We start from the raw sequence: 21,875 nt of genomic DNA on the forward strand, positions 1-21,875 counted from the left end.
GAGGACCCTGCGGGTCAACAGGGTCTAGACAGCAGGGAGAGCTGCTCCTGAACACACTAAGAGTTGTGCGTGGGGTCTAGTGGGGTGCAGGCTGCAGTAGATGTGGCAGTTGGTGTTCACCTATTTTAGAAATGACGACTTATCAGTGACCTGCCCAGACCTTGATCTCAGAGATACAGGGATCTACTTTCTAAAACTCTTGTGTTAATGTCCCTTCCACAGAAGCAGCACGCTCTGATTCCACATCATGCATTGCGAGGTGGCCGAGGCACTTTCTGACAAGAGGCCTAAGGAGGCTCCCGGGGCACCAGGCCCCAGCATTGGGCCTGCCAGTCTCAGTGCACACATGGCCTTCAGGATTACTGTGAGTGGAGGCAGCTGTGGGGCTGTGGGCCCTCGGGACCTGCTGCCTCGGCCACCCATGCCAACATCGCGCACCCATGAACTCCTCTGCCCCCGGAGTCCCAGAGACTACAGCACGTCCAAGGTTGCCACTGGGAAGGGTGAGTCTAACCCTACCAAGATGCCTGGCTGTGGTATGGAGAGCTTCAGGCTGTCTGGTACCTCTGCCACCACTTCCTGTCTTGGTAGAGTTCCTTCAGAAAACTTGGTGGAACTTTTCTCGGAGTGCCACCAAGTTCTCTGTAGTTCTTTGGAACATCTCTTGTCAATCTGAAAAGAAGCTGCCTTTTTTTTTGTTGTTGTTGGTCATGGGGCTTGAACTCTGGGTCTGAGCACTGTCCCTCAGCTCTTCAGCTCAAGGCGAGCGAAGAAGCTGTCTTTAGGAAGTATCCTATTTAAACTTAATAGGCATGTTTTTTGGGGGGGAAATGTGTGGATAGAAAGCTCAGATTATGTAATTTTACTTTGTATGTTTCTGATAAAAGCTGTGTGAAATGTCAAAATTTTATTATATGTTAGGGGGAGTCGTGACTCCTGTATTGGATATTTGTTTCTGAATAGCTGAAAGCCTACTTTGAAGTATAGTCATCATCTTAAATAACAAAAATCAGAGGCCTTCTGTAGGACCCCTTCCTTCTATGGACCCCAGTTTTCCATCTGTCAAGTGAGGAATTTATTATGCCGAATGATTTCTAGGTTCCTGATGGAAAAGTTTCTGAATCCATAATCCAGCCTGACTTTTCTGTACATAGTGTTGCTGAAGCGTAGTTCTGAGCTGAAGTCACTTTGCAGTGCCTGGAAGGCACTTCCAGTGACTGGAAGGCAGGCCCAGAACATCTATGGGTGAAGCTAGGGATGGAGCTAGTATTCTCAGGAACATGTTCATCTCGGGTTAACTATTCCTGGGCTGCTATTTATAGGTTTCATACTGACAGATAATTAACTAGAAATTGGGGGAATTGTTAAGGTGCCTTGCACACCCTGTCTTTTTTTTTTCTCGTTTGGGAGAAACAAAATCCTTGGATTTGATTATATCAACACCTATCTTGATTCTCTATCTAGGCATTTCAATGGAAGTTAAAGCCAGTATTTTATGTCTTAGGCATAGCCCAGTACCTTGGAGGACTCAGGTACCTTGCTTCCCAGTCTAGGCCTGATCAAATGAAATAAACATACAGGGGGTTTTCTTCTTAAAAGCAACAAAAACCAAATTGGTAGGAGAGAACCACTTTTTGTTACCTTGTTTGAAATGTCAGTCTTTTCTCTAAGACATGAAGGTAATTTTTATTTTAGAAGGACAGATGTTTTTAAAAATGTCTGTTGAGTTTTTACTGGAATACACACACTATCGCTTACTAGAGAGATGAGATGGTGGTGCGGGGCGGGGGGGAGAGGAGGATTGCATAGCAAGATAATGAGCAATGTTAGCTGCCATGAGTCCTTTGGCTTGCCTGTCTTCATACGTAGTCCTCTTGTACACCCATAACCTCCTGCAATGTTTTTTTTGTTTGTTTAAAAACTCATCGCTGTCATCTAAGGTCAGTTCTGCACATCCCTAGGGAATGCTATCTCTAACATGATTGTCCTTTCACATTGCGGTTAGAGACTTTTCAGCTGAAGATTTGTGTATGATTTTCCTACTTCAATTCCTACTGAACCTCAATTATTTTTATCCATTCTCCCAGGTCTATAATAGAGATCTTTATGTCAAGACTATGTTTGGAAAGGGCAGAGAATAGAGGGATGGGAGAAAGAACCTCTTTCTTTGTATTCCAAGCTGGTCTCTCTGGTTACTATTTTCCTCTGGGTGAGGCTGAGGTGGGATAGATCACACCACTTGAAAGATGAGGAAAGTGAGTGAGGCTTGTGGTGGGAAATGTCTCTAGTTTGTAGAAAGTCTCCAGGCATGGCAGATCAGGGGCTTTGGAAGCTAGAGCTCTGACATAATCTAGTTTAGAAACTAGAGAATGAGTGCTGGGGGACCTAAGCTCTATGACACGGTAGGAGATGCTCCTTCCTGTCAGGCCAAGTGGCCTGATAGAAGAGCAGCTTCACCTCCGGCAGAACTTCAGTAACCCTCTTAGAAAGAAATGCTGTTGAGGAAATGGAACCTTCTTTCATTGCCTGCCCATAGAAAAATAGTTGCTAGATCATGCAGCCCTATGAATATATACTACTTAGCCCCGAGTTCTTAGGCTTATTGGAAACAGACAAACAGGAATACCAATGGAAACATATTTATTGAGTATGCCAGAAGTGATAAGATGTGTGGGACACTGCAAGGAATTTTCTTTCATTTATGAAAAATTTGTCCTCAGACAGACTTGGAAAGATGAATGAGAGCATTGGTGATAAAGAATGGGAAAGGACAACTCAATACCTGCTTATTTTTAGGACTATAATGTACTGAATTTTCATTTTGCATGAGATAGAATAATGTCCACCTCACAAGATAAATAAAACAAGAATTGCAAGAATGCTTTATAGACTGAAATTTAGAGGAGGTCATTTACATTATATGCAGTCACCATGCTTGGGGTAATGATACTGGATGCCAAGGTGATAGATTGAGGAGGGAGATAATTTGATTTTTAAAATGTTGAATGTGGAGGGCACTAATGGTTGGCAGTAGCCAGGGGAGCCTGAAAGGTGCCATACTTCAGATCTTTTGTGACCACTGCTGTCTGGTGACCAGCAAGAAGACCACATTGCTTAGTCTGGAATCAAGTTTCAAATGATCCAGTTTTCAGGGGAAGGGAATAAGTTCTTGAACCCAGCAGTTTATCATGTGTTTGGAGCCTATGTGTTTCCTGATCCCACTGAGAGGCACTGGGCGTGATGTGACGTCATGGACTAACATTGTCATCATTTACAATAAGAATCACGATCTGTTTATGGCCGAATCCCGTTTATCCAGATTCCAAACAGCTGGGGAGGCCACATTGCCAGATGCTGCATTTTTCTTTCTTATTATTAAACACCCAATCCTGCTTTTATAAGTCTTGACAAGGAAAGAAGGTAAACATCTGGGCTTTCTGCAGCAGACAGCTTTGTGGTGATGCCCTGATGACGCTGTTCTCTGTGCTCAGTACTTTGCAGTTTCCAGTGTGTTCCCACACATTCCCTCATCTGGCTCTGCCTACCTTATAGGCTCTACTGACAGAACAGATGCAGCAGTGCTTAGTATCTGTAACATACAGGATAAACCCTGGGTTTCACTGATGTGACTCCATTGTGTAGATGAACTTGTAAAGGGCAGGGATTTTCAAAGATCCCAGTAGTTAAGTGGCAGTTTCTGAGGCCTCTAGCTACAAATGTTTGATTCGGGTCCACAACTTGTATCTTCTACGTGTGTGTGTGTGTGTGTGTGTGTGTGTGTGTGTGTGTGTGCGTGCACATGCATGTACTGACTGAGAATTAGCATCCATAGTAAGGCTTTTAAGCATTTCCAGAAAATTTATAACTTTTGTTTCTGTCTTGGATCTTCAGAAATTGGTATCTAGTCTCTATGCCATGTCAGGAAGACTTTGTAGTTTACCAGGTGATTCCGTCCAGACCAGATAATATGGTCACTGTTGAATTCACAGCTACTTTTCAGCATATACCAAGACTGGATTCATTTTATCCTAGCAGAAGAGGAGATTGATAGTCACTGCAAATGTGAACTCTGCCATTAGTAAAATAGCCACCATGACAGGGTTGTAAATGCCGAAAAGTAGTCAGTCTTGTAGCAAAAATAAAAGGAAAGCAATTATAGATTGTGTGCATGGGAATCAAGGGCTGATGAAGGGAAGGAGCTAAAGATGATGATTACCTGGCAGAGTTCCTGTATCTGAGCACGAGGCTGCTATAATATTCTGAGGAGGCTTGGAGTAGCTAGCGCATCCGTAACAGAAAGGTATGAGTTATTTTTAAAGCATTTCTCCCACCCTCCTGCCTCTGGTGGGCAATTTGCTTGCATTTCATCCATTTTAAAGTGCTGGTCCTGTGATCCGGAAATAATCGGATCCAAATTTTTTTGGTACTTGAGGTTTCAAATAAGGGGGAGAAAAACCTGCTGGCCAAATGTCAGGCTCATGAGACAAAGAAACAAGTATGTGTGTGGGTATACAAATGAGATAGGAACATGTTGCGTCTACAGTCATAAGAGTTATGTATCTGACAAATCTTTTATAGACATGTAGAGGAAATACAATTCCCAAAGATTCCCTAAGAATCTTGTGCGGCTAGAATTTCTCTTCCTTTCCTGCCTCCCAGGGTCTCTAGAAGCTGCTTAAGATTTGGCGGCCCAAATGGAAAGGGAACCTTCACAGAAGATTGAGTCTTAATTTAGGCCTCGTTCTTTCTTCTTCGTTTCCCTGTAGTGTGCTTAACTGTGCTAAACTCTTAGAACACTTTGCTATGGAATGAAATTGATAAGATATGTTGCTCTGTTTGTGTAAATTTCTTTTTATGCTGTGGTTTTTCTTCACACTTGTCTTGGGGGGGGGGCGGGAAACAAACCAAAACCAACCACCCATTCTGGAGTTATTCATCTCCTTGCGTTTCATTTGCGTGAGAAGCCAAGTGAACCGGCACACTTATTTTTACAGTGCGTTAAAATCCCATTACAGGCATAAGTGCACAATGAATCATTTAAAATATATTCTTATGCTCTTTGTTCTGGATGTTGCATAATTATCATCATTTTCTTCGGTTTTATTTCGTGGAGTTTGGCTGGTATCCTAGAAGAGAAGGGGAAACTAACATTTGGAATAGGGGTTTCCAATCCATTTTTGGATAGAATTCGTAAAACAACAACAACAAACAAACTTTATTTAGAAGTTGACCAGTGACTATTGCTAACTGTGGCTTTTGCATAAAAGCTTTTTCCAATTTTCTCAGAAAACAATTCCCTATTTTGAAATCTATATGATGGTATTCCAACCTCACCTTACGTATAAAGTTGGAGTCAAAGTTTAATTATCATATGTAGTTTGCTAATTTCTTTTCCTAGTGTAGATTTTAGTTGCAATTAGTTTGGCCCTGGAGAGCTGTTCTGTTTCTTTTGGTAGGGGGTAGTTTGTTTGTGTCTAAAGAAACAAGGACATTTAGTTCATCAGAGAGAAGAAATGAAACAAACTGCAATGGGCTTTGAAAGGTTTGATTGCTTTTTGCAAAAAAGCAACTATAACACCAGGCCAGGAAAAAAGACTCCTGAAATACTGTGCACAGTCACTGTGCTAATGATTCTAGCAGTTTAAAAACGTACTTCTTGTTTATCAACAGCTACTGCCCAAATTAATAGTTTACAATGGTGGGGGGAGGCAGCTTTCAGCATTGGAAGCAAAGTCCGAGGACTCATAGCTGAGTTACTGAATAAGGAAAGCAGAGAAAGGGGGTGGGGGAGCGATTTGTGGCTGCTTTGGTCTTCCAAAGCCTTATTTATAAGAAACTGAAAGAAAACAGAGGTTGGGCAGAGATGGGGGTGGAGAGAACACAGCTCTAACCCAGTGGTCTTAGAGTTTAAAGTCACTGAACGCATCTGTTTTCTTCTTTCTCGTCTTTTTAAACTCAAAAGGGTTGATCCTTCAGAAGGTTCTGGCAGATTGGGCAGCTTGTGTTAGCATTATGAGTTGTGTTTTAAAAGTCAGTGTTTGAATCAGAAGCATGGAGAGGAGAGGAGCCCATCAGCCTGTTAACTGAATAACGCATTTCCTGTATGGCCTGAATTTATTTGTGGTTATGGCCAGGACTGCTTGGAGCACACACATGCGCCATTGTGCAGCTTCAGTGCACAGGGTCCAAGTCTTTGGCTTTGAGACTCAGTTTCCCATTTCCCTGTCTATAAAATGAGGAGCAGTTTGATTGGGTGATCCATAGCCCTGTCTTGCGTGATACTTCAGGATTCCATACTAACTGAGCTTGGAGATTGGGAAGGATCCTGGCTGTAGGGAGAAACTGCCTTTGTCTCAGGCCTTGACATCTCTCCTTGAAAGTTTTCTACTTGAAAGTTAAGTCTTCCTTGTAATATAGGTGAATGGGAAGAGGAAGGTCAACTGGCATGTGGCAGGCCAGATAGGGTATAGCTATGATCAAATTTAACTTTCCCCAGCAGAACTATGTGGGAAGGAAAAGAGGCATTACTCTTAATTTTACAAAATGTGGGAGCTGGGACTAGGAAAGTGAAGTGACCTGTCCAAAGTTGTGCAGACAGTGAATAGTTGGGCCTGGGATTTGAATTCTGGTCTGTCTGAAAGCAGGCCAGTACTTTCCCTTCTAGTACACTGCTCTTGAAGGCCCATCTTTAAAATCCAAACTTTATGGCTGTGAAATGCTGGGGGAAGGAGTCGGAAGCTCCCAGGAACAGTGCTTTCTAAGTCTGTTAGCAGGCTAAGGTATGTCATTCACTGCTTGGTTAGGTCACTACCTGCCTCCTGTTACAGCAAGAACAGAGAGAAGGAGAAGGTTCAAAGTAGAAGTTGGATCCTTACCAAGCTAGGGGCTAGTGAGGGTTCTCTGGGGCTATGGAGGATCCCCTTCCCTGAGAAAGCACTAGCCCCTCCCCACTGGTCATTGAAGGCTACAGGCCCATTCTAAGTGCTTCTTGAAGTGTGGGGAGACTCCTTACTGAGGCTAGTTGTGGTCTTCTTTCTGCTGCTTCTAGGACATGTGCTGGATATTCTTTCCCTATACCCAATGCTGGGTTGTAGATCACTGTGACTCGGGGTTCCATTAAAACAATTATTTTTATTCCTGTCATTGGGTGTGATGAAGGCTAAGGAGGGAGGAAAGGCCAGGGATGGGATTGATCTAGACTATTTGTTTATAGGAAATGGATCTTTTGTGTGAAATGATAAGCCAGCCAAATGGCACCCAGTGGAAGGCAGAGATTCCTCAGCCAGGCTTGAGCCTGAGTCTGTATTCAGTGTGTTTGTCAGTGTGCATTCTCAGAAAGTCTCACATTCTGAAGGGAGAAATGAAGAACCTCTCTGGTCCCTCTGCTGATATTGAGGAGCAAATAGAGAAGCATCAGGGTTGTCCCTATTGCAGTATTGCTTAGTTCTTCCTATTTGTGTCTTTTTTAGCAAATACATTACTTTTTGAGATGTTGTTGCTTTTGTTTTTAATAGCAGGTCTACTGCAAAATAGGACTTTAGCAAGAAACAAGGGAGGAACGTAAACCTGCCTTAGAAAAGACAGATCCCCTTTGCTGTTTTAAGCTCTCCAGAGGGCTAGAATTAGGTTTATTTTGGAACGTGGCTGGACTATATGAATTACTTCTCTGAGCGTTGGGTATTTAATACCTAGTAGAAGTTTGTATAAGAGCTGATGATGTATTTTGCCGACTTCCCAACTCTGTAAATAAATTACACGTGCCGGCAGAGGCTGCCAGGATCCACTGTGTCAATTGAAGCTTAATTTTTATCCCAAGCTACTTAATACTTTTGTCCTAGTGAGCAGAGAAAGTTTGTCAAGCAGCAGCTACGTTCCCAAATGAAGGCACTCACAAGAGCCTGTGTCTAGGCCTCTGTTGAGTCACAACTCTACCTCAGTTTTTGGTGGCTAAGTAGCGTCAACCTTCTCAAGTCCAACCCTCAAGGCAGGGAATGATAATATAATTTTAAGGGTATCATAAAAATGAAACTCAATCACTTCCACTCCCCAAACTTGTCCCACTCTCCCTCTCTCTGGAGAAAAGGGCTGAAATTGTGTGTTTCATCTTAAGGCTGCCTGTACATTTTATCTCCTTCGAGTGCAAAGCCCAGGTAATAACGTTGGCATTTCCAGTGCGAAACAAAATAGGGTTCTAATTTGGAGACACTATTAAATATTTCATGCTTCAACCAAACTCAATTCTTTTTTCCTATAATAAGTTTAAATATTAATTCTCTGGAATGTCAGATGCCTAAAGCTAGGCATTTAGTGATCTGCAGTTTCAAGTATCTCGAAGAAGGTTTATGAAACAGGATATTTCTCTGGGAGGGATGAGTAGTGTGTTTCAGAGATATCTGAGTTCAAGGCAGTGTCTTCTGATTTACTTTTTAAAGGGAAAAGGTCATAAAATAAGTTGCTTTATGTGCTGAAGGATTAAGTGGCTTAGGCTGAAATAACAACAGGGACTTTACTGGTCTCTTTCCCCCCCTCCCCCGTTATATTTTAACAATGCTTTTTTGGGGAGGGGGGGTAGGTCATTTTCCCGCCTGCTTGTCTCCTCCTCTCCCCCCGCTCCCCCCAACCCCCGCCAGCCAGATGGCTTTAATTCTAACCAAATCCCACACTGAGGCCAAATGATTGATCAAACAGTCATTTGTACTTACTTACGTAGTGCTCTTTGTGAGAATATCTCTACACTGAAGCTTCTCCTGGGGCAGCCTCTTCTTAGAGCTTTCAAACGGTTCATTTCAAGCAGATGGGGATGGGGGGGTTGGAAAAGTTGGGGTGCAGAGGTAGATAGCTGAAATCTTGGACATTGAATCCTCAGAACTTCTTGCTTAAAACTTTTCTATTTTAATTTGGGCAGCAGGGATATCTGATTTTCTAAATACAAAGGAAAAAATCTTTTCACTCAGCTCATGAGGACAGTATACTTTTCTTTTTATTGCAGTACTGCGATTGTTTGAACTTGGGGCCTTCCTCTTTTTTTGCTTTGTTTTGTTTTTGTTTTTAAAATCTTACTCTACTTTATTTATAAGAAGAAGAAACTGGAAATAAATTTCCAATGGGAAGCTGATTTCAAAAAAAAAATCAGGAAATATTTTGAGCTATAAAATGGAATTGTGAACCATCATTAAAAACATATGTAAAAGTATTTAATGACATGTAGACTTCTAGTTTATATTATACTAATAATTTTATATTATAATTTATACTATAATTTATATTATACTAATAATTCTTACCATTTTTCATCTTCAAACTTCCTACAACTTTTTACCCCTCCTTCTGCAGACTAAATTTGCTTTCTATTTTATTGATACATCTCTATTAGAAGAGACTTTTGTAGTTTCTTACCACAACATTTCCCTTTCTGCCCAAATATCTTGCCATTTATGCTCCTCTTCTGTCCCAGTAGCTTAGACTCCCCAGTGAAGACCAAGCCCTTCATGTGAGCACAAGACCTGCCCTTCTGTACCATCCATTAAAGAAGTTGCACACCACCACAATGAAATGAAGGTGCTTTGAATCTTGTAAACCAGTCCAAATCACCAGTCTCCAGCAGTTTTGAACAGGTATAGGCATAAGCAGGGCTTCACTTTCTTGGCAGGTATTCTACCGCCTGAGCCACATCTCTAGCCCTTTAACTTTGGTTTTGTGTGTGTGTGTGTGTGTGTGTGTGTGTGTGTGTGTGTGTGTGTGTGTGTGTGTGTGTGTGTGTGTGTGTGTGTGTGTGTGTGTGTGTGTGTGTGTGTGTGTGTGTGTGTGTGTGTGTGTGTGTGTGGTGTTTGTGCTGGACCTAGGTATTGGACTCAGGGCCTAAATGTGTCCCTGAGCTTTTTTGTTCAAGACTAGTGCTCTAACAGTTGAACCACAGCTTCACTTCCAGCTTTTTGGTGATTAATGGGAAATAAGAGTCTCATGGACTTTTTTGGCTAGGCTGGCTTTGAACCATGATCCTTAGATCTCAGCCTCTTAAGCAGCTAGGATTACAGGCATGAGCCATTGGGGCCCAGCTATTTTTTATTTTTAGTTTTTTTTACAGGTTGGGTTTTTTATTTTTATTTTTTGGCCAGTACTTGTATTTGGACTCAAGGTCATATTCTTGTTGGGCAAATGCTCTACCACTGGGCCATACTTCTAGCCATCTTTGGTTATTTGTGAGATAAGATCTCATGTTTATGTCTGGACTGAACTAGACTGTGATTCTGCAATGTTTAAGCTTCCTGTGAAACAACATGCCATTATGTTCTACATTTTATTTGTTGAGATATGTGGTCTTGCAAACTTTTTGTGGCCTCAATCTACAACTTCCCTGATCTTTACCTTCTAAGTAGCTCAGGTTACAGATGTGAGCCATTGTGCCGGGTTTAGCGGTATGCTTTTAATGCCCATTGATAGAAAAAATAACTAGTGAAGTCTGTCTACTAATTTTAAGAGTTATTTTAAATAGATTTGTTGTTTTTTGAACTAACACACATCTGCAGAGACATGAATTTGTCCTACAGATTGTTCTGGGTATGTTCCTTAAAGATCTTCCTAGAAGTTGCAGCTTGGCTTGTAGCTTGTACCAGTTGGCCAATGGGAAAATCCCAAGCCCTTATTTGACCTGCTCTATTTTCCCACCTTTTTGAATTTTTTTTTGGTGATTAGGATTTGAACTCAGTGTCTTGTGTTCACTTGGCTAGCTTGGTTGGTATTCTGCTATTTGAGTCGTGCTTCTAACATGGCTTTTTGCTGTTTTGGGGGGGGGAGATGGAGTCTCTCAGACTTTTCTATGCAGGCTGGCTTTGAACCACAGTCCTCTGAATCTCAGACTCCTGAATAGTTAGGATTACAGACATGAGCCCCTGGTACCCAGACACCGTCCATCTCTTGCGGATACTTGCTTTGCTTGTTTCTGGCTAAAAGCAAACTTTTCTTTCTTCAGCCTCAGACCTGGAAGTTTCTCTTTGCTTGTCCTTCCATTATAAACTGCAAGCTTCTTTTTACTCATCTTCGTGTTACCTTGTTTGTGGAATGAGTGGGAAAATAAACAGCTAATCCTAAAATAGTTACCATTCTTCCCTTATGTACAGAACTAGGTCTGGCCTGAAGTGAGTATCTCAGAGGTAGTTGGGGTACTGTGGATATGGAATCAAGCTACAAGATAAATAGTTTCTCTTTGTATTAATTTAGAGGCCTTGGGTAAGCTATTGAGCCTTATGGATCTCAACAACCTTCTCTGTAAGCTGGTGCAGTTTCAGCAGGTTATAATGGGAATAGGATGAGTTAACATACATGCAAGTCTCTGTGTAATATCAATGCATACAGAGACTATACATATTACACATATATACAGAGACTAGGACATGATATGTGCTCAGTGTTGAGATCACAGTTTAGTATTACCTGCTACTACACAAACGCTGATGGAACCAGCAAAGGGCCTTGTCCCTTTCATCCTACCACATGTTTCTATGTACTCTTCATGACCCAGACCAATTATCACCTCTTGCTAGAAGCCTTCCCTTTCGATTATTCTTTCTTCTGCACTTCTCACATTCCATAGGGATTATTTACTTGGGATATCCTTGAGTACAGAGACAGAGTGCCATTTTCCCTGTGCCCCAGATGTCCAGAACAGGCCAGGAAGGATGGGTTCTAACCCAGTCCTTGCTGTCAAGGAGTTGAGCCTGTTGTCTCAAGCAGAGTGTGTCTGATGTTCACTCCTTTCCTTCAAGGTTGGACACAGGGAAACTCTCAGTATCTTGAAGCTCTAGTGCCTGTGCTCAGAACCATCCAGTCAGCCATGTTCTCTTTCTAGCACCATCATGGGGCTGTTCATAATGGGCTCTGCCCTAGCTTGCAGTATGAGTTTGGGTAGTCTCACTCTTCCAGGCCTCCCTTTCCTCTTCTTATTGTGTAGGGTTGGCTTAAGAATTGGAAAGTTCTTCTGGTGTGAGCCTTTGGAATGGCCAGACTGGACCGGATGGAGAAGAAGCTCCAGGCTGATGACTGTGCAAAGGGCCTTGAATGACTGGCTACCAGCCTTTTGCCAAGACAGTGGACACTTTCTGCTGCACGCTTGTTCTCCCTTCCAGACAAAGCCCTAGGCAGTGTGACGTGGGTCTCATATTAGGGTTTAAAGAACAGATACTGGTGGTTGCTATACTGCTGACCCAGATTTCTCTAGGATGAAGAAGAGCTTTGGACCAAATGTTAGAAATGAGAGCTGAGAACAAGATAATGGCAGTTTTCAGATCCTGCTGGGGTGGAGATGGGTGTCCATACTGCAAAACAGGATTAGATAGAGCCTCTGGGGATCATATTGGCCTCCTGGTCCTTCTCTGGGCACTATTGTGGGCCTTGTAACCTGAAATTTTTTCAAGTCATACAATTTGTACCAGCCCTGTGAGGTTCAGAGGGGGGCATATTATTTGTGCAAAAGTAGCCATGGAGCTTTAGAGTCAGAACTGGGTTCAGATTCTGATTATACCACTGGCTAGAACTTGGGCAAGTTCATTGAACTCTATGCTTCCATCTTCCTCATCTCTGACGTAGAGGAAGTACCTCTCCCTTCCACAGATATGAGGATTGAGACAAGAACTCCATAAGGCACATGGCTGGCTGGCACATGGCTGGTACTCCAGTCATAGAGAGTACAGTTGTTGGTGTCTTTGAGAGGTAGAGCCAAGACTAGGTCCTAAACTGAGTGCCCCTTTATAATTCAGTGCCTTATCCCTTTACACTATTCATTTTTCTTTTTGGATGGAATTAAAGAGTAAGGACTTTGGAGTCAGATTGAGGTTTGAACCCAAGCAGTGAAGGTTGTGGATCTGATTGGCTGCCGTCTTGGCCTCACTAAGGGACAACACAGGAATAGCAGTCCTTTGCTAAGGTGGGTATGGGCAGCCTCAGCCCATCCCATGGACAGGTTCTGATCCTGAGTCTTAAGATTTTCATGCAGCTGGTGATGATGCAGCTGGGTGTTCACGAGGATGGCAAGGAGGCTAATCTGTGGGGTGGGTTCAGATGCACAGACCCCTCTCCCTGCTCTGGTTTAATGGGTTGGGAGTTGCTGTTAACTCCAGCATCCTGCTGAAATTTTCAGTTCTTCCTCCCCAAGTTAAGGTGCTGTTACTTCACTGCTGTGCATGTCCTATGTGTACCTGTCTCTGGCTTCCACTTGCTCATCCCTGCTGTAAGTTGCTCTTTCCATTCGCTTCTCTGAGGGTTATCACCAATCTCATTTCACAGTTGAGGACAGCTGAGGCTCAGAGGGGGCTAAGGGACCTCCTTCCCAAACACTAGAGCTGGCAGATAGTCATCTGCAGCTAACCTGCCCTTTCTTATTTCTTGTCACTTCCTATGATGCTTCTGCCTTGTGTCTAATCTGGCCCATTCCTCATAGTCAAAAAACTGCCTTCTCCAATCGGAATTAACCTTGCCTTCCTTCAACTTTGGACTGTCCTTTGCCACTGGGAAGAGTCATGTCTTCAGGTACTTAGCTTTATGTTATTCTCCCATGGGACTCCTTGGAGGAAGGGTCTGTGATGAGCACACCTTTGACTTACTTACTCATAGAGTGTGATCCAGAGGATGGAATGAATGAAAATCCTAATAGGGTTAATCTCTCCAGAGAAGGTAGGGCTTCCTGGGAAGTTTCCAAGGGGATTTTTGATAGAGGACCCTAGAGTCCCTCTAGGTTTGTATACTTCACTTCCTTATTGGCACCATGGGGAGAAAGATCCCTGTTGTTAGGGGATGTGGAATGGAGGGTGTGAAAGTGTTGTGAATACTGGGAAGCTGTTCCTGTTTTTGGTTGGTTCTTACTATTTTTTGAATGCCTGCTGGATTTCAGGTTCTGGATTAAACCCTGGGACCCTATAGCAGGCTAATGTCTCTTTCCTGCACAGAGCTTGTAGTCTGGGAGGCAAGGAAAAAGTGAGTGCTTACAGGACCCTCCCTGCATGACAGATCTTCCAGTCTTCCTCTGTGCAAGTCACTTCTACCTTGGCTTTCCAACCTAACCAGAATCTCTCCTTCCTGCTGGCCTCAGCCTTGTGACCTCAGACAATCTCACTGAACCTTAGTTTGCCCCGTACAAAATGGAAATATTTGCTAGCTCCCTTGGCAAGGCTTGTGTGAGGAACAGTGAGTGAGGTTGAAGGAGAAGGGAGCTCTGTTGGTGGCTGAGTCTCTGAAGACAGGTGAGAACTTGGGTCTGTACGTCAGGACATTGGTGGTAGAGTTTACACAGGTTAGTCTACCAACATGGGGACTGCCTTGGCCAGTCCTTGCTGCACCTGTTACCAGTCCCTGCTTGCTTAAGCTTCTTTCAGTAGCTCTGGTTGCTATGCATTCAGAATACAGAACTGTTTGCCAGTGTAGTCAGGTAAATTCCCACTGTAAATTCCAACCAAAAATTCCCAAGCAGGTAGGAACCTTGGAGCTGCTTGAGACCCTCTTTCTCTTTATGATTTTACTATCCTGTAGCCATCACGTGCCATTATATATTGAGCACTACTAAGTACTGGGTTGGTCTTGTTTACATATATATATGTATATATATATTTTTTTGGGGGGGGTCCGGTGGTGGGGCCTGAACTCTGGGCCTGGGCGCTGTTCCTAAGCTCTTCAGCTCAAGGCTAGCGCTCTACCACTTGAGCCATAGTGCCACCTCCGGCTTTTTTCTTTTTTCTTATGTGGTGCTGAGGAATCGAACCCAGGGCCTCATGCATGCAAGGCAAGTGCTCTACCACTGAGCCACCTTCCCAGCCCTTGTTTATATTTTTTATTCAAACTTAGTACCTGCCATTTTTGCTCATTGGCTGGTGCTTTACCAACTGAGCCATGCCTCCAACTCTTATTTTTTTTAATTAAAAAAACCCATAACCACTCCTGTGAGTGTAAATATCCTTTCATAAGAACTTATAGATATTTAATAATAACTAAATAAAAAAATTTAAAAATGGTGTCTCAGTAATATTATCCACTTTGAAGTTCTCAGTAAAGGAGTGAGGTGTGGCTGAAGTGGTAGAGTACCTGCTTACCAAGTGTGAGGCCCTAAGTTCAAACCCACTATCTCAAAAAAAGAAAATCTCAGAAAACATGTGGTTAGTGGCTCCTATATTGGACAATTCACATGTAGAACATTTCTATTTTTCTAGAAAGTTCTATTGAGCAGCACAGGTCTAAGGTATCATTCATTGATTTATTCATTTCTTCACCACATGCATCATGATGCCATCTCTTATCCCACGCTGTGTTCTTGGCCTCTGCTTTGAGGAGCATCCAGTCAAGAGGGCAGGCAGATGCACACAGCAACTTTGAGGGGGGACAACATGCTGATTATCAGACCTAGCTTCTGTTGATGCAGATGTAAGTCCTGTAGTCTGTCATGCCATCAGAGTTCATAGACAGCCCTAGCAAGGTGGATTTGAGCAGGCTCTCTTGAAAGGTGGCCAGGTTGGTATATGATCTTCTGATTGCTAGGAAAGCAGCCCAGAGCTTGCAGATGGTTCCTGCAGGCCTGTCTCTGAGATGGACCATAATGATGGTGGCTTGTGCAGAAGCTTAGGCAGGCATGGAGAGATACTGATTTATCCATAGGTTTCTGACTTTTTAACAAATTACGTGATTTTACTATTAATCTTTGTTTGAGAGGTGGCTAATCCTTTGAAGATATTAGAATTTATTAATCCTTACTTTCTCTACTTATGTATTTATAAGTAATGATTATTGTAGACAAATTAGAAATTATAGATGTATAGTTGCTTATAACCTTAACCCAGCCATGACTACTTACAGGCAGGTATATTTCTTTTCAGTTTTTTTTCTCTATGACTAATTGTATGGGTTACTTTGTTGTTGTCTTTCTGAGACAAGGTCTCATTATATACCCAAACTGGCCATAAACTAGCTATGTAGCCGAATTCATAGTTCTTCTGCACCAGCCTCTCAAGTGCTGGGATTTCAGGTGTGTGACACCTTACCTGGTTATGTACTTTTTCTTAAACTTAACATTATAACACAATAAACCTTTTCCATGTTATTAATATTGGTAAGTATCCCAAGATATATTAAACTTTGTTGAATTTGTTAGATCATTTTGAGTAGGTAAAACATTAAACGGTTCCAACTTGAGAAGATACAACAACCATCCCGTGAGCATGTCTCCCTTTTCTCTTTTCCACTTATCTCTGGCTATTCACTCCTAAAACTAGTGATGCCTCTTGGAGATAGTTTATGTTTATACAAACACACACATACATGTATACACACATATAACTTGTATATGCATACTTTTTAGGTTTTTTTTTTTAGCATTTCCCCTTGTAAAGACAGTGCTGTAGTGAATCTTCATGCAGTGAAATATATTTGTATTTCAGATTATCTACTTGGAATAGAGTCCCAGGTAGAAGTTATAGGATGGTAACACTTAGCACATATTACCACATAGTCTTTGAGAAGGTGGCACTGATTTCACACCCACAGGTGGTGTCTTCCCAGAGATAGGATGGATGTACTCACATCTTCACCAGGGCTTCAAGATGCCTTTACTAACTTGAAGGTGGTAACAGCAACAGCTTACCATTTTACTTTATATTTGTTTATCAGTGTGGTGGAGCCTACATTGTATGTTGATTCATAGTTTATTTATCTTTTACAAATAGAGGTTTATGTTGAGGATCTGCAAATTTTACTTATACAATAAAAATTTGACATCTTTTGAAATGTTTACATTCAGAATGTGAATGCCTTGTTCATCCTATTTGTTGCCAATATTTTCATGAGTCTGTTTTTAAAAAATCTTTATAATGCTTTTGAAACAAAATTAATTATTTTTCTTGTGGTCATATTGCTAAGATTTTCCTTTGTCAGTTTCTTTGCTTCTTTTTGTCACTCACCGAGTCCCATTGTTTATTATTGTTACTATTTGTGGTAACTTGTATTAATGTCCTAAAATAAATTTTTGTTTTTAACAAAATTATTCCAAACATAACTTTTTAAATAACCCAATGCAATAAATCTTTAAAGAGAGAGCCTGCCCTTCACCCATCCTTTTCCTAAGAGGTGTTGCTTTCAGCCAACGAACAGTGATGACTACCTCCAGGGGGCGCCAGTTAAGTGGACTTGTGTAATGTGATAGTTCTGCATTGGACTCATTTAGTTGTTGTTTTCTGGCATCTTCTTCTGTATATCTCAGAAAAAGAAAACCAGTAAGAGCTCATTCTTAACATGAGGTCTCTACTGGTCTAGTCCTGCTCTCAGCACATCACAAGTATAATTCTTTTAATTCTCTCAGCAACCCTGTGAAGGCATTCCTCTTGTTATCTGTAGAATGAGAAACAGATCGAAGAGAAAAGCAGCCTGTCCAAGACAACACAGCTGCTGAACAGTGAGGATTAAACCTTTGAATAAAGATAGGATGTGTTGTCTTCACTGACCAGTGGTCTCAAAAGCACCCCTTTCTCCCTGATCTCCCACCTTTGCTGGCCCCTCCTCCTGTGCTTATTGTCTCCTATTCTTTGACTGAATAAGTATATGGATTGGATTGTGTGTGAAGGTAGGAATATTGGAATTATCTCTCTTGGAAAGAGCTCCAAGACAGCAGGTATGAGAGTAGAATTTGCTGTCTCATTTAAAGCAAGACTTCAGGTGCTTCAACTCGGCTCTCTTGAGAACCTTGCCCAGCACACAGAAGAGAGAAAAGGATAGAAGCAGAAGAGACCAAGGACAGGATTTCTTTAGAGAAAGTTGCTAGGTACTGTGACGTGTTTCAGGGACCTGGCTAGGGACAGCTTTCAGACTACCACTAAGAGGGCTTCTTGCCAGGCAGAGGTGAGAGACTAGAGATGTTCCATGGGACACAGTTGGTTAGCAGGTATCTGTCAACTAGGGAGCTCCCCAGTCACCCCATAAGGGGATAAGGAAAAATAGCAGGTACCAGGTTCCTCTGTGCCTATGCTTGATAGGCAGAGGTGGAGGCTAAACCAGCCTCCTCTCTGCTTAGCTAGCTAGATACATAGACGCCACTTTGGACAGAGAAGGAGTTTGACTGTGAACTTAGACTCGAAATAATTAATCTGGACAGGACATCTTAATTACTAAAAACAGAGACTATTCTTGGGACTAAAAGTTCTTGGGACTAAAAGATGTTTAGGAGTGACCCAAAGAGTCAAGGGAATTTCCAAACTTCTCCATGGGGCTGGGCTGGGAACAAGTCTGCAGATGGGTTTGGAATAGGGGAGGGCTGGGATAATGATGGTTGTTTCTATAGAGTGTCTAGGTGTCTGTTTTCTCATCATAGTGAGGATTTTTGGGACAGAATTGTCAACCAAGTCATATACTTTGAGTGCTTTCCTTTCTGGCACAACTTTTGTCTTCCTGAGGTGAAATGTGACCTCATTTTCAGTTGCTTAGTTTTTTTTTTTCTTTGTGGGTTATGGGAGCTTGAACTTGGGACCTTGTCACTGTCCCTGAGCTCTTTTGTTCAAGACTAGCACTCTACGACTTTGAGCCACAGTGCCATTTCCTTTCTTAGTTGTTTTTTAAATTGAGTCTAGTAACATTTTCTCCTAGTTATCCATCGGTCTGTAGCATGCCAAGCAGTCATACTTGCCTAAATGCCCAGATTATCATGCTATCCTAGCCCTGTCTCACCCACACCCCTCTCTAGGACTTCCCTCCAAGGCTGTCCTGTGCAGGAACTTGGAATCTTAGTTCTTAGAACTTCCTGGTTCATGCATGTAATTATAGTTACTTTGGAGGATCACAGTTCAAAGCTAACTCATACAGAAAAGTCCAGGATTTCTGTCTCGAAAATAACCAGCTAAAATCAGAACTGGAGGCATGGCTCCAGTGGTAGAATGCCAGCTGAGTAAGCAAGCTGAGAATGCCCTGAGTTCAAACACCAGTACCCTGAAGAAATGATCCAGTTTGTCTTTTTCCACTTAATAACTATAGAGGGGAGGGGAGACTAATAACTATAGAGGGAAGGAGAGACTGGGGAGATAGAGAAAAATGGAGAAATGTCTTATGAGTTTCCTGGCCAGTCATACACCCTAAAGCCTGCAGTGCAGAAGACAGGTGATCACAGAGAACCAGGTGGCCATCATATATCCACTGTGTGATCTCTCTTACATATCTGTCTTTCAGTATCTGAAAGACATTAGTTAGCAGTTAGCTATAGGCTTAGGGGTTGTCTCTCCTGCCCTTTTCTGCTCCGTGCGTGCGTGCGTGCGTGCGTGCGTGTGTGTGTGTGTGTGTGTGTGTGTGTGTGTGTGTGTGTGTGTGTTCAGGGGCTTAAACTCAGGGCCTGGATACAGTCCCTGAACTTTTTTGCTCAAGGGTGGCATTCTACCACGTGAGCCACTGTCTAAAATCTGAGACCGGTAGATCTACACAGGGCCTTCTATGGGAACGTTCAGGGCATCCTTGGGAGAAGGAAGGCTTGGTGGGCCACTCTTGCTTCTAGGCCTTGTGGTTAGGCCTGAGATTGACCCCCTATGCCCATGCCCTCATTCAATTAGGGGATACTCACAGTGCTGAGTCCTGTGCTGGACTCCTTTAGGTACTCTTGGTGAAGAGACAAGGACTTGAAGCTCATAGCGATCTGTGCTGTGGTAGTGATTTCCAGTTATAAACATGGAGATGCAAAGCCTTTATGAAGTCTGCAGTGGGTGCAGAGTCTCAGCAGTAGAGTTGCCTAACCCAGGATTTGAAGGGTGAGGAGGCTCTTGACTGAATAGTGAAGGGGGAGAAAGGTATCCTTGGCCCCACCACTCAGTGTGGTTTTGGGACCAGCAATAACAGCACCTGGGAACTAGCAGGGAAATGTCTCAGCCTCAAATGACTTGCTGCATCAGTTGCTGCTTTGTGTCAGAGCTGAATTGTTTGTGGACATCCTGACAAGCATCATTCTAGGCAAAATCTGTACAGAGGTCTGTGGAGGTTATGAGTTGCCACAGTGGGCACTGGGGAGGCATTTGGTGTTTCTGAGCAAGAGATGTAGTTGAAAGTGTCAGTGCAGTGGGAAACAGAGCCAGGCCAGCACCTGCTATAGACCCACAGACCCTCAGGCAGCCACATCAATGAAAACCTTTAGGGATTAGCAAACACTGAAGCCCAGAGACCGCAAGTGACTTGCTTAAAGCTACACAGCAAAAAACAAAACAAAAACCCAACCACCTCCCCCACAAATTCCCAAACACCCCAAACATACAATATACCCGGCACTGAATCTAATTATTTTCTTGAACTGATGAAATAGTCCATCTCTCTAAAATGGTCTCCATCCACCAAGAAACTAGGCTTTGAGAGACAAAGACTAGGCATTGAGAGACAGAGACTAAGGAAGGAAAGAACCAGAGCTCAGGCCTTACACTTCTGTCCAGGCACTACAGTGCCTGAATACCACTATGCACTATCCACCTAGGCAGGCCAAAGTGAGCTTCTACCTGGAGGCAGTAGGATGCCTCAGAGGCTAGTAAGGAGGGGAAGGCTGTGGCTAGGCTGCTGTACTGACATAAGGCTCTCTGAGTGGACTTAGGTGACCAGGTTCCTACTTTCTCACTGGAAGGTCCATGTAGAGTCTGACTGCATGTTGCGCTATGATTGCAGAGGTACTGGTGGGTGGGTGGCTTGGCCTGGAACCACAAGTGTTTCCTTTTGGCCAGTAATAGGATGTGTGGGTGGTTTCAGGCCTGGAGTGGGTGTAGTCAGAGAAACTTAGTGTCAGAGGTGGCAGTGTTCGGGAGGAACTGACCAGCCCCTCCAGCTTGGCCACCATGGCTGGCTCCACCCCACATATGATTCTGATTAGCGAGCCTATGTAAAACTTACCTAAACACCACTCTAATTACTCTGTTTAGGAACATTCACATGCGTGGGAGGGTGCCTGGCACTGGCTCCCACATGTGTTGGGGGTCTGTGGGAGGCACTGCATTTGCACGAGCGTGACAGGCACTGCAGCCGAACTTCTTAGCCACCCAACTGGGGGAGCCTTTGAGATGAGCCAGGGAGCCTTTTCTGGCTCCCTAGAGCCCTGGTAGGCTGAGAGCAGATGACTGATGGTAGGCACAGCTATTCTGGGTGCTTGCTTGCAGAAGAAAGCATGTAGAAAAGCCCAAGGTCACTTGCTTCGTGGCTTGCTGTGATGACAAAGTAAGATAAGCCTGGGAGAACACGAGGGAGATGACACACCTTCCAGCCTTTGACGTACCATGCATGCATGGACATGCAGTTTCTGTGGTCATGCACAACTCTTTTCTTCCCCATAAAATGTAAAAGGACTTGGGGATGTGTATTTATTTCACTTATGGTTGATGGAGAATGCCTTCTGGCCCCCAGATGTTGAGAGATGGTGTTGGGGGACTTAGAGTATTGGGTAGCACCAGGATTCTTTGGGGGCTCAGAAAGAGGGGGTTCTACTCCCAGGCTAGTATAACATCACTGTGTGGGCAGAAGGCCAGCCTTGAGGCTATGACATAGGTCTCTTAATTTTCACTCCTTTTCCCACTGTTATATCCAGGGACTCCACTCATACCTCTGTGTCTGCCCATCTACTAGCCCCCATCAGTAAGGCTGTTATCCATGCATCCACCCACTGTCCTTTTCCTGGCCTCCATGTCCATCCTCATGCTTACTGAACACTACCCATATTTCCTCCACTAGACATTTGTAGGACCTGTTAAACACCGTATTCTTATTTTGCCCCTAAACAGCAGTGAGTTGGAACTGCCCCCTGTGTAGGTTCATCAGAGGTAGGTGAGGCTGCCTTTGACATCAGTACCTTGACTTTCCTTTAATGATGAGTCTTTCCATCTAGCAAGATTGTTCATTTATTCAGT

The 21,875-nt window shown here is 43.2% G+C and overlaps 1 protein-coding gene across 2 annotated transcripts in view; it reads left to right on the top strand.

The window, feature by feature from the left end:
- Window positions 1-21,875, top strand: part of Glis1 (GLIS family zinc finger 1) — a 195,920-nt gene that overhangs the window by 822 nt on the left and 173,223 nt on the right. For both annotated transcript variants that reach the window (XM_069987051.1, XM_069987052.1), the window contains exon 2: window positions 223-503. In XM_069987051.1, coding sequence (XP_069843152.1) covers window positions 248-503 — 256 coding nt within the window. In that variant the 5' untranslated portion in view covers window positions 223-247. The remainder of the gene's footprint in view (window positions 1-222; window positions 504-21,875) is intronic.

Source organism: Dipodomys merriami, unplaced genomic scaffold, assembly GCF_024711535.1.
Source record: "Dipodomys merriami isolate MVZ:Mamm:240054 unplaced genomic scaffold, mDipMer1.0.p SCAF_34, whole genome shotgun sequence".
Lineage (NCBI taxonomy): Eukaryota > Metazoa > Chordata > Mammalia > Rodentia > Heteromyidae > Dipodomys > Dipodomys merriami.